Genomic DNA, 14,329 nt, shown 5'->3' with positions numbered 1-14,329 from the left:
AAATGTGATGCAAAAACATCGTGCTCGTCCTTTTACTCGCCATAAAGCAGTAGGAGAAGAGTTGATAAATAGAGGAAAGTTTGTGATTGTGTGATTTATCGAACTTCTTATAAGCAATTTTGGAAATGAATTACAAAGTTTCAATTAATCAAACGTTTTTCTACACTTAAAAATACCACTATCTAAAGACTGCCCCAGAAAGCTTTTTGATTTCGCTGTAAATAATTCACAAGTGTTAAATGTTCAAATTTTATTCGATATGCTGATAATATTAGACTACAACAACAGAATATTATTCTCAACATTTGTTACTTAGCCATTGTAGACTAGCTGGCGCACCTTCTTGCGAACGTTCCTCATTAAATTCCGTACAGACTTCTTGGCGACAAGTTTTGACACTTTTTTCCAATCTTTTTCGAACTGTTGAATGGTTTCGGCTGCCGAGAAATGTTTCCTATGATGTGCCTTCGTTAATGCCCAAAATTCCTCAATTGGTCGAAGTTGTGGGCAATTTGGTGGATTCATGTCTTTTGGGACGAAAGTGACATTTTTGGTTGTATACCATTCTACCGTTGATTTCGAGCAGTGACAAGAAGCAAGATCTGGCCAGAAGACAACAGGATCCTTGTGGCTTCGAATCATGGGTAGAAGTCGTTTTTGTAAACATTCCTTGATGTATATTTCGCTGTTCATTGAAGCAGTGGTGATGAAGGGTTTCGAAATCTTACCGCAGCTACAAATTGCTTGCCAGACCATAGCTTTCTTACCAAATTTTTCGACTTAGATCGATGCCTCGGACTGGTTTAACTATCCTCATAGGTGTTATCCTCACCGAACTTCCTGATTGCATTTCGCACGGCTTTTTCACTTACTCCTTCCATTTTTGCTATCTTTCTTAGTGACAGTCCGCGTTCTGTGCACCATTTGTACACAATTTTTCGACGTTGTTCTGCTGAAAGTCCACGCATTTCGAAACAAACTAATGAAAACGAATAAACAACTGCACAAGTGGTTAGAGAAGAGTGTAAACAACAGAACGTAACCATAAAAATTGACAGATTCTGAACCATTGCGAAATGGCAGCGGTTTTTGGTTACGTCCATACTTTCTGGGACAGCCTTCATAGCCTGTTTTAATTGCGCAATTCTACAAAAACCCATACTCTTGAGTTTCATTTAAATAAATCGAGATCAGCTGCTTCTAGTAGAAAAGTGACAAAACTTATTGTTTTTGATATGTAAAATCATATTCTAGTGTTTGAATGGACACTTTTCATCAAAAGCTTTAGCTTTTGCAAATGTCTGCAAATTATTTTTGCAAAAATGAAAATATAGCGAACAATTTGAAAATTAAACATTTTGAATCATATTTTTTCGGTTGATTTTCTGGAAATATTTTTTCAGTGCCTTTTTTTAATACTCGATCGGTTTCCTGAAACTTCTTGGACACCATTTTATACAATTAAAAAAAATTACAGAGGTACACAGATGTAAAGAACGCGCATGTAAAAAATGCATTCGCCCTTTTGAAAAACAGTCGATTAGGACTCTGAATCCGTTCTAAACAAATGGTTTTCCATAATAAAGATATGCCAAAATTTCATACAAATAGAAGCTGGTCGATTCCGCTGTTGCACTATCTTAGATATATCGTAGATAATTGTTACCGATGCTGCTATCAAATAAAATGCATTGAACAATTCACAACACACAATTATTGGGTTTGGGTTGCTCAAGTTGGATCACACTTTTTGCGTCTATGCACTGTCGAATCGAATAGTTTAAAATTCGAACATTTATCAGATTACAGATTAAAAACATCGTTAATAGTTAATAATTCATAATATTGATATCTAATTTGAATTCATTTTTAGTAATATTTCAGCTAACTTCTTAGCCTGATAGGTTATGTACACTTCCCAGGCACCAGTGGACAAAGAAACTCCGGAACAAAGCAAACCACACAAAACAACAATCAGCGTCAAACAAACGTATCAATTTTCTTACGATTTTAGCTTTATTTTTTCTCAGGAAACAAAAAAAAACACCCGAACGGTTCGGTAGACAAGAATCAATTTTGTTTTGCTTGTCACAAATGAATAAAGCAAGCTATTTTGTGGCGTTCAGAATTCTATTAAAATGTGCTAACGAAAGGTTTTGCGAAGACGATGATTGAATGATTGAACGATTTCTTTTTGTTTGAATCCATTGTCCAACTGACGCCTACTACGATTTTTGACAGATGACCGATTGCTGGTCACCGTGGCTATGAACAAAGAATCTTGCATAAAATTGACATTTTATAGTAACCTATAAAGCCAGTAATTATCCACGTTTATGTGATGGATCTACCTGGAATCAGAATGGGTAAGTTATAGAATTCTCAAAAACTGACCAAATCGCTGGCTGGATGGCACCGTATGGTCAAATAGATATAAATCTCAAAATCTCTGCTCACTACGAAACTCAATTCGCACCAACTGTCGTCAATTTTCATAATGCTTGGGATAATTTCGTTCAAACGGATGAACAAAATAGCAGATAGCTCACCTGCCTCACCCAGCATTGGGCAGTTTTGCCTGATGGCAAAAATCCTTTACGGTATTTTACCTCTTTTATGTTTCATATTCCTCAATATTTGATATGCCTTCTGTTGCAGTGTCCCACTTCAGCGGACACGCCAGGACGTACAGAGCCTGCGTGACAATGTGGACAATACGGTAAAGAGGAGGCCATGAAATATTAATCTCCATCGGGGCAAGGGTTGCTTAGGTATGCCGAAACCAACCAGAAGGTCACGGACGAAAACGTGATTGTGTCCTTTCTAGTAATATGAGCAGATTGTTTTCGCATTCGTTTTGGACGGACCGATCACTGTAACGCGAAATGTTCAGGGGCATTTGCTAAATTTGCAAAAATAAATGCAATTGTAACATCATGGTTAGATATTTTTAGATTGATTAATTTATATATGACAGAAATCAAACTAGCTACACAATTCATTTTTTTTTAAATTAAGCAGTGAATATGATGGTGAGATTTGTGCAATAGTACTTCCTAAAACTCAAACACCAAAAACTTTTCAAAGTTTGTTTTAAGCATGCAAATAATCCACGTGATTGTTGAAGTTTAGATATTTTTGGAATAACCATCTCTAACACCTGAACCCAAATTCATCGCGGGTATGTTTTTTTCGTCACCGAACACCGAAAACTAATTAAAATTTTCCATTAAACCCATTGAACCGAAAACACACAAAAGCCATGCGTGAAGTGACCAGCCGAAGCTTTTAGCATATTTCTAAACGAACTGCAACAACAAGCTTTTGTACTCGCGCCGTTGTCGGTCTGCGCTTGGGTCAGTTTTCTCACACGACCCCTTAAATCCTTCATTGTCCTGTTGGGAAAAATCAATTTAGAAAATCCTGTCGGAATCTCATATCGCCCCAAATGAATGCATATGCGTATATGTTTTTGGATGCAAAAGAGAAGGCGCAAAAATAACACCGCAAACAATGATCGGCTTCGATGACGCACACGTGCATCTACTTCTGCATCCAATTAGACCCGTTGCAACGGCATGGGAAAGGCAGGCCATTTCTTGTTTTCGCTTAGATTTTTCGTAACCGTAGCTGTGGGAAGCTTTCGTCGTAGAGAACAAGGAATTCTTTGAAAAGTAATAAGAAATTCGTAGCTTTTCTTACGAGATTCTTTAAATAATAAGTTTTAATAGTGAAAGTTCTTACCAGAAAAAAAGTTGATTGTTAATTTTTCAATCTAGTGTTCTTAATTTCATGAAGAATAGGGGAACTGTGTCTTTGTTCATTTTATTAGTACAGTTTGTTTTGTTATTCATTCCTAAGCCAATAACAATTACAATAAAAACGTATTTTCAATCCACCTAGTGATGATATATGGCCTTTCATTTGTCATTGACACAGTCTCATTAAAACAGTTCTACCTTGTTTAATTAGTATAATGTCTGACATGAATTTTGGCTCATTTTTTAAACAAATTCGCTCAGATTGATTCGAGTAGTTCGCAGTGAGTCTCGTTTTAAAGTTTTTACCCGCTATTTCCGGTACATCTGGAACCGGGAACTTGGCACAGTATAGCCGAAGTCGGTTCGTTTAGTAAGTAACTAATATAGCCTACAAATTAAATCAGTTTGAGCCAAATCTAGAAGAATTTTACCCTATTTTGTATGATAAAATTCAATAGCAACCTGTGGGAGTATGAGATTTTTTATGATATTACACCGAAACCACCATTTACGAACTAAACGGAGGTTCGTAAAAAGAGGTAGTTCGTAAAAAAAGTTTACTTTATTTGGGATTTACTTTGTAAAAACGTGCTTAATCTACCTAGCAGTAAGATGATACCTTTTTTTATCAATCCGCATGTGTTTTTTGCATGAATATTCTTCGGTGTTTCAGTTTTCATGACATTATTCTAATGTCCGTCGTTTTAAGTGGCAATTTTCGATATTAATCACTCAATGTCAATGTCGAAACAGCAAATCGGATCGGATTTGAATCTAAAAGTGTAACAATCGATTAAACAATCCATGATATGTCGAAATAATTTCCACTTTAGAGTTTAGGATAATTTAAGGTACTTCCAGAGCCGGTATTCAGGAACCAGCATAACCCAAACCAATTCGTATGGCCATATGACGAATAAATTGCAATATTTTTAAGTCCAACTTTAAAGCTTCTCGGGATTGTCATTTTCTATATCGGTTTGAATTTTAAAAATTCATCATCCCATAATTGCAGAATCGGAAGTCAGAATGGGATAAAATTGGATTTATTTTAATTTGAACTTTTGTTTCTGAAATTCGATTCGGCTTTCTCTGAGAAAACGATTGAGCTTTAAGAAACGATTCGATACTGGAACCGGAATTCGAAATTCGGTGTAGCCGAAGTCAGACAAATTCACCTGAGTAGATGTATAATTTACATTTGTTTTAAAATGTTTAAAAAACAATGTAGATATCTTCGAGGAATCGGAAGTTGGATTTGACTAAAAAGCGAGATATTCCATAGGATCTTGAGACCTTTCATTTTAATTTTTTCTGGTTCCTTCATAGTTTCATTTGAATCTTAGTTCAGTCATCTACGAGAAAAAGTAGTAACACTATTTTGATTTCGTTTCACATGCTACCCTGTAGTATCGGAACCAAAATTCGGATCCCAACGTAATTCAGGAACCATGTTTGGGAGGATACGAATTTTCATATGAATCAGAGTTTGTAGAACACGGTTGAGTCATCTCCGAAAAAAATGGAGTGAAATTATTTGTCACACTCGCATTTGCTGATCTCGACGAACTGATTCGAATGGTATATGGCTGTTATGTTCTTCCAGAATTTATTGCTGTAAGTAGTTAAAATCAATATAATTATGGGATTGCTTCCAACTCGAAAATTCTGCCATCATCTGGTTTACATATGGCATATTCGAACGATTATGTTGCCAAAAACGAACCGTGCTAAAATCGGTCGGAGGCAAAATATCATGCTTTACACAGTCTTTTGGGTACTTACAAACAAATCTATGTAACAGTATAAAAAATCGTGTTTTATGTTGCTCCCAAGCATTTCTTTGCCAGACAGCGCTCTAAACTTCTACTGCTAGAATAGGGGAAAAAGTCGCTTACACAAAAATTTCGATATCTCCGTTAAAAATGGATGGATTTTAACAATCTATGGCTTGTTGGATAGGTATTACCGTGCGGAATCTAAGTCTGAAAATATATTCTGTTTTCAAGGTCAATTGTGACAGATACCTTCAAAAAAGTGAAAATTTTGAAATAAAACTTCGTATAACTCAAAAAGTAAACATCCGATCTCAAAACCATTCAATAGCGTTCTGGGTGACGGGGGGACCTTTCATTAGCGACTAGTTTGATCAAAATCGGTCCAGCCATCTCTGAGATCTCGACCTCTTAGTTGACAACACACATACAGACACACACACATACACACATACGGACATTTGCTCAGTTCGTCGAGCTGAATCGATTTGTATATGACATTCGGCCCTCCGGGCCTCGGAAAATTTTTCTAAAGTTTGAGCGAATTCTATACCTATTTTTTATATTTATAATAAAAGGTAAAAAGTTTTGTGTAATGAATGTAGAAACCATCATATGGCTATTTTCGAAACGGATGTGAAGAGTAAGTGCAAGGAAATGAAGTTTGCGCTCGTTTCAAAATCCAAGATGGCGGCTTCCGGTTCATTGATATTGCTTACAACTTCTAACAATATGGATATTTTCGGAACGGGATTGATAAGCAGATATCGAAAAACGATGTTTGAGGTGGTTCTGAAATTCAAGATGGCGACTTCCGGTTTCTTGATATTCCTTGAAAACCCTCAATGATTGTATTTTCGGAACGGGTTTGATGAGTAGACGTCGGAAAACGATGTTTAAGATAGTTCTGAAATTCAAGATGGCGACTTCCGGTTTTTGATATTCCTTGAAAACCCTTACAGTATGGGTATTTTCGAAAAGGATTTGATGTGATGCCATAAAAACGATGTTTGTGATCGTTCTGAATCCAAGATGATCACTTCCGCTCTATTGATATTCTTTAAAAATACTCACAATATGGATATTTTCAGAACAGATTTGGTGTGTAGGTACCCAAAAGAAAGATGTTTGTGATCGTTTTAAAATCTAATTCTTTCCGAAAATACCCATATTGTAAGGGTTTTCAAAGAATATCAAGAAACCGGAAGTTGCCATTGTGAATTTCAGAACCACCCTAACAATCGTTTTTCGACATCTACTCATCAAACCCGTTCCGAAAATGCCCACATTGTAAAGGTTTTCAAGGAATATCAAGAAACCAGAAGTCGCCATCTTGAATCGTTTTCCGACATCTACTTATCAATCCCGTTCCGAAAATACCTATATTGTAAGGGTTTGCCCTCCGGGTCAATTTCCACTGGTAAATTTTTCAAGTGATTGAATAAGCTTTCTATATGAGAAAGGCTTTGAGTGTACTTTTATAGAAAAACATCGTTATCATGATTTTGTAATAACACTAACAAGTAGGTACAAATTGAATAAAAGATTCACAAATTTACATTTTTTCGCCTGAAAAATATAGATTTAAATGTGGCAACCTTGCACGCTATACGAAATTGAACAAAGCACGCTGCGGACGGAGCAAAGCCGCACGTACCGACCGGTTTAAATGTTTTGACACTCATCGCCCTACAATTTCGGAACCGGAAGCCGGATCTGGATGAAATTGCACAGTATATTTAAAGACAATGAGGACTTTAATTTAAATTATGATTTGAGAAAATCGGTTTAACCGTTGCTGAGAAAGCTCACGTTTTTGGAGCTTTGCTTTACTGTTATTGGTATTTTCGGAAGCGGAAACCGGCAACTAGTAGCCTCAAAGAAGTTTTATATATTCACTAACAAGATCTATTAACTAGATGAATTTAGCAGTAAATTTTGTTAAAATGTGCACCTCGCTTCGCCATCACTTGAGAAAAATATTCATGAAATTGAGAATTTTCACCAATCGCGCTGTTATACCGAAACCGGAATTCAGATCTGGATTACTTTTCAGGGAATTTTAAAAAATTTCAAGACCTTTTATTTGCTTCTTAGTTTGTGAAAATCGGTTAAGAAATTTCCAAGAAAATTGAGTGCGCATTTTTGAATAAGTTTGCACATATTTCCTTGTTATTCCGGAACCGGAAGTCCGATCGGGGTAAAATTCAATAGCAATCTATAAGACCAGAAGGCCTTTCGTTTGAATCTAAATTTGTTAAGATTGGTCACGCCAACTTTGAGAAAAGTGAGTGACATTATTTGTCACATACACACAGACATTTTGTGATCTCGGCGAACTGAGTCGAATGGTATAAGACACTCGGCCAAAATTCAAAATGGAAGATTTAATGTTGACAAATGGAAGCTGAAAATTGTGAATTAAACATTGAAAACTGAATATTAAAAACTGAAATTTCAAAATCGAGAACCGAAAATTGAACATTGCAACATGAAAATTTAAAAAAGAACTATTTTAAACCAACTAAATACTAAATACTAAATACTAAATACTAAATACTAAATACTAAATACTAAATACTAAATACTAAATACTAAATACTAAATACTAAATACTAAATACTAAATACTAAATACTAAATACTAAATACTAAATACTAAATACTAAATACTAAATACTAAATACTAAATACTAAATACTAAATACTAAATACTAAATACTAAATACTAAATACTAAATACTAAATACTAAATACTAAATACTATATACTAAATACTAAATACTAAATACTAAATACTAAATACTAAATACTAAATACTAAATACTAAATACTAAATACTAAATACTAAATACTAAATACTAAATACTAAATACTAAATACTAAATACTAAATACTAAATACTAAATACTAAATACTAAAAACTAAATACTAAATACTATATACTAAATACTAAATACTAAATACTAAATACTAAATACTAAATACTAAATACTAAATACTAAATACTAAATACTAAATACTAAATACTAAATACTAAATACTAAATACTAAATACTAAATACTGAATAATAAATACTAAATACTAAATATTAAATCAAGAAACGATACGTTCTGAAGACCGTAGAACCATTTTGCATACCTTAGATATGACTATATGGGGGGTGGATGCAGCAAGTGCCTTTAAATAGGGGGGTGTAGTGTTTAAAACGGCATAATTCCAAAACTACTGAACGGATTGTCACCAAACTTGGCACAGGTACTTCTTGCTCTTCTGAGATGGTCATAGGGATATTTTAATGGGGGAGGGAGCGTAGTAAGTGTTCTTAACAGGGGGAGGTCATGAAAAAATTTGTCTAATTTGACGAGAATCGATACTTTTTTAAGACCATAGAAACATTTTGCATGTATTAGATATGATTATATGGGGGGTAGATGTAGTAAGTGCCTTTAAAAAGGGGGGTGTAATGTTTGTAATGGCATAACTCCGAAATTACTGAACGGATTGCTATCAAACTTGGCACATGTACTTCTTGCTCTTCAGAGAAGGTCATAAGCGTTTTTTATGGGGGGAGGGAGCGTAGCAAGTGTCATCACCAAGGAGGGGTCATGAAAAAATTAATATAATTTTATGAAAACCGATATTTTTTGAAGATCTTAGAAACATTTTGCATACCGTAGATATAATTTAATGGGGGATGGATGCAGCAAGTGCCTTTAAATAGGAGGGTGTAATTTTTGTAATGGCATAACTTCAAAACTAATTAACGGATTGCTATCAAACCTGGTACATGTACTTCTTGCTCTTCTTGCTTTGAAAAAAAAATTCATAAAATTTGACAAGAATCGATAATTTTTGAAGATCATGCAAACATTTTCCATACCTTAGCTATGATATATGTGGGGGTTGATGTAGCTAGTTTCAAAAGATCTGGTTCCATTTTGCCGGGGAATTCAAAGAACTAAGGGAAAATAATATTTGTCTGCCTATGAACGTAAGTGTATTCAAGTCTCAGCATAACTACAAAACAACAAAACGAATCGCCATCAAGTATGGCACATTTACCAAACGTGGAAATCGATATTTTTTGAAAAGCACAGATACTTTCTACACTACTCAGGGTAATCATTTAGTAAGTTCACTGACAAAAAGTAAGTTAAATAAAAATAGATTATAAGGTTATTTAGAGGGTGAGAGAGTGGAGTAAGTGCCCCGAATATGGGAAGTGAAAAGAAAACATTGCTCGGGTTTTATGAAAAATTGGTACTTCTTTACGAGTACAGTATATTTCTAGCAACTAAGTGAGGTTTGTCTAGAATACCATGAACATTATGATTATTGTGAGATCTGAGATGGGACACTGAATATTCGCAATCTGAACATGAACGAAGTATTGTTTAATCGGGTTTCCATCTAAGTTATGTTTCAATACAATCAGAGTATTTCACTAAGAAGGACAACTTCGAGAATTTTTTTCGACCTTCCCTTCACGAAACATTTCCGAGCAACGCCGGGTAATTCAGCTAGTACTAAATACTAAATTACTAAAACCAAAAACTAAAAACAAAACTCAAAAGTAAAAACTCAATTCAAAACTGACAACTAATAATTGAATTTTAAAAATTTGGAAACTAAAATCATGAAACTTAAATCTTACAGCTTCAACAAAATATTTCAATTTTAAAGCTTGTATTATGTTTGGAGATTTGATATCTCCAAACATAATACAAGAAACTGGAAATTGATACCAAACATGAAATTTCAAATAAACGCTTAACGGGAATTTGAATTTTCAAACCAAAAATTTAGAGCTTGAAATTGGCTACATGGAATGTAAAACTTGAAACTCGTAGTTAGAAAATCAGAACATGGGACGTAGAGGTTGATACTAGAACCTTGAACTTTGATAATAAAAAAACAATATATTGGAATTTTGGAACGTGAAAGGTATACTTTGATACTTGTTATTTGACACAAAAAAAACCCTTCCTTATCCACCTAGTGGTGGGATAATGCCTTTCTCTTCTTTCATGAAAATATATTTCATACTTTTATTAAATAATTTCGGATACTAATTTTGACATCAATTGATTCAGATTGATTAGAATAGTTCACAAAAGCATGCTTCAGTGTTTATGTCACACAGTCAGCATCATTTTTCCAAACTAGTGCTTACATTTGCGTTGCCTATTCGTATGAGTGATGCTAATCTAAAAAACGAGTGACATTATTTTCACATTTCTGGTATATATCACCCTGTAATTACTGAACCGGAAGTCGGATCCGCATGATATTTCGGAACTTTGTATGGGACCATAAGACCTTTCATTTGAATCTAAGTTTGTTAAAATCGGTTTAACCATCCCAGAGTAATGTGAGTGACATTATTATCACATTTTTGATGTATTATTTTCACATTTTTTATGCATATCACTCTGTTTTTCCGGAATCAGAATTTGGATCTAAATGATATTCAGGAACTCCGCATAGAACCGTGAGACCTTTCATTTAAATCTGAGTTTGAGAAAATCGATTTAGCCATCTGCGAGAAAAGTGAGTAACGTTATTTTCACATTTTTATTGCATTTTTTTTCCATTTTTTGTGCATATCACCCTGCAATGCCGGAAGCGAAAGTCGGATCCAAATCATATTCAGGAATTTTGTATGCGACTATGAGACCTTTCATTTAAATCTAAGTTTGTGAAAATCGGTTCAGCCATCTCCGAGTAAAAAGGTTGACATTATTTTCACATATTTGGTGCATATCACCCTGTAATTCCGGTACCGGAAGTCGGATCCAAATGAATTCAGGAACTTTGTATGGAACCGTGACCATGAATCCTTTCATGAAAAGGAGAGTTGCGCCTCGAGCTGAGTCGAATGGTATATGACATTCGGCTCTCCGGACCTCGGTTCAAAAGTCGGTTTTTGCAGTGATTGTATAGCATTTCTATATGAGAAAGGCAAAAACAAAAAACTTTAACTCGAAACTCAGAACAGTAAACTCAACTCGAAAATCAAACATTAGAAATAAAATTTCAAAATATCGAAATTTCAAGAAAAACTGAAAGATTAAAGAATCGAAAATCAAATATCAAAAACAAAAAGATAGAAAATCATAAATTAAATTAATTAATCAAAAATCATAAAAATTGAAAAAAGTCAAAAGGTTCATATTGTAGCCGAAGTCAACATCAACTTCAAAATAAAAGTTGGAGTCCAAGCCTTAATTGGAATCGAAACCGAGATCGAAGTCGAAGCCGAGATCAAAGTTGACTTCGGAGTCAAAATCTAAATCGAAGTCAATGTCGAGGACGATGAATGAATTCGAAGTCGAGGTTAAAGTTGAAGTGGAAGTCGTTGGAAAACCAAACCTATTATCAAAGTCAAATCTTTAATTAAAATACCAAACTAGTACTATATTAAAGTCCAAAACCAATGCTAAAACTTAAACCTAAGTTCGCACTGAAAACAATAACAATGGCAACAATATGGACAATAGATAGCAAAAGATAGTGAGATAATAAATAACGTTTTTTTTGTTAGAAATATTACACAAATTTCCGTTCGACTGCTCCTCAAAAAAAAAACTGAACACTCGAAACTGCCTTTGCCTTATGTTGCCATCTTGAAGTAGAAATAAGTCTTGAAAATTGCGATTATCTTCGTTAATTCCATACGCGTTGTCAATCCCTTAACTCTAAAAACATGACGCGATTTGTTTCCTACCCGCTTAAATTGGATTTGAATTATATTCAACTGAATTTGCAGTGACATTTTATTACGGTGGTACCTCCCAGTACTGCTGTCTGAAAATGTATTTTTTTTTTCTGCTGGGACATCAATTTAGGCCCAAATGATATTGTGACTCTCAAAGGTGAAATAAATGTCCAAGTATAGAATCAAACTTTACATCCGACTAGTGTTTCAAGTGGAATTGCTATGATGTACTAGTAACTCAATTCAAACTGCTAGCGGCGCGTCGAAGACGAAACGTAAAGTAACAATTGAAATCATTATTCCAAAGAAACTACAATGCTGAAACAAATTGAAGACTTTTATTGGATGTTTTAACAAAGCTGCTTGATGTTCGGACTTACTTATTAATTGACAATCAAACAATGAAGGAAAATTGCGACTAGAATGGATCAGTTTTTGTCATCTTGCAGGCGTTAATTTGACTCAATCTCAAGCTGTGATCGTCCATCTGAATAATTGATTCTACAACTTTGCCAATCAAACAAAAATTTGTCCAATCCTTCACAGGAACAGCTGCCCTTAACCAGATTTCACTAACGCGTGCTCTTTCCTCTATATTTTTTTTTTATTTCAATTTCAGCTTTCTCATCGTTCCTGCAGCGCGGCACGATGGCCACGCTAAACCAGATGCATCGCACCGGACCGCACTTCAAGGTGCGTCCCCCGAGGCAGCCCCTGAACGGTAAACCCTTTGCCAAGGGAATTATTCTCAAGACATTGATTAAGAAACCGAAGAAGCCCAATTCGGCCAACCGAAAGTGTGTCCTGGTGCGGCTCAGCACCGGAAAGGAGATGGTTGCGTACGTTCCCGGCATCGGTCACAACCTGCAGGAACACAACATCGTGCTGGTGCGGGTTGGACGGATGCAGGATCTGCCCGGTGTAAAGCTGAAATGTGTTCGCGGAAAATACGATCTGCCGCACGTGATCAAGCAGAAGTGAGAGATCTCGGCAAAATGATAAGTCGGAAGGCCGCCAATAAAGGCTATGAAAGAGTTATGTGTGTAGGAAAAATTTAAAATTTTGCTCGTTGTGGAAGCCGAAATAGAACTGAAAGAAGGTCCGTCCTCGTTGTTAACGTAAGTTTTTCCAAGAAATCATGTTCTTGACAATGTTGGAACGGGAGAACACAAAAGAGTTGCCGAAGAAGGTGACTCAACAATTTTTTTACTTGAGGTTTAAGAAGAAACCGAATGACCAAAACCACATCGGTCAACCGAAATGCAGAAATATCAAACAATGGCGCAAAAGTTGAAAAATACTGAAAGAAAGTTGCCAAATCACTGGTCCATTTGTACCTTCAGTTATATTGATTTGCATAAGAAAGGTGACGGTTGTTCGGTAGAAAAAGCAATTTTCACGGAAGAGAACTCTATTACACGCGTAAATCGATGTCCGACCGGTTCACTGTCTCAGTTGAAAATGTTTGCAAATCGTTGTTGGAAGATGACTAAGCTCAATTTCCCATCGTTATATCATCAGCATCTGAACAAATGTCGAACAGGGATTTGTTTCTTATAATTCTATCGCTCCGTTCGAAACCAAACGGCTATGGATTCGCAAGAAAAAAAAAGTGTAAACCCATTGAGTCAATGATCTATTCTGGAAATCGTCTGCTACTCAAATACCATTTCTCGTAAAATTACACCTCGGTGACACCCACCTCGGCCAACACTGGGCCGTATCTTGTCCGTAGGAGATTTACTGTTTTACATGCCTTGTTTTGGCTAAAACCATAATTGTACGTCTAACTTTGGACCGGATTAGGTGGAAAAAACAAATAAATCCTTCTTCGATTCTGCTTTCGTGCAAATAACCAAGCAGTTCCTTGAATCATGATAGACCGAAAAAAAAAACGCTGCGATTTTCCTTGTTTCGTGCTTATCCATCAAAACGTTAAAAGGGAAAGGATGCTGCAGTCAACACGATCTGCATCCGAAGAAAGGGAACCATTTCTGCCGAGAAAATGTCACATTAACACCTTCGTAGTTTTTTTATTTTGTTACTTGCAAATCCTGGAAGTAATCTGCTTC

The 14,329-nt window shown here is 35.3% G+C and overlaps 1 protein-coding gene across 1 annotated transcript in view; it reads left to right on the top strand.

The window, feature by feature from the left end:
- LOC131432940 (small ribosomal subunit protein uS12m) overlaps positions 1-13,317 on the top strand; it is a 108,750-nt gene extending 95,433 nt beyond the window's left edge. Inside the window, exon 3 of the mRNA XM_058599536.1 lies at positions 12,877-13,317. Within this exon, the coding sequence (XP_058455519.1) occupies positions 12,877-13,238 (362 nt within the window). The 3' untranslated portion in view covers positions 13,239-13,317. The remainder of the gene's footprint in view (positions 1-12,876) is intronic.
- Positions 13,318-14,329: the final 1,012 nt, after the last annotated feature.

This window comes from Malaya genurostris, chromosome 2 (genome assembly GCF_030247185.1).
Source record: "Malaya genurostris strain Urasoe2022 chromosome 2, Malgen_1.1, whole genome shotgun sequence".
NCBI classification, from domain to species: domain Eukaryota; kingdom Metazoa; phylum Arthropoda; class Insecta; order Diptera; family Culicidae; genus Malaya; species Malaya genurostris.
The sequence above is the reverse complement of the archived record's forward strand: the minus strand, read 5'-3'. Positions and strand labels throughout refer to the sequence as shown.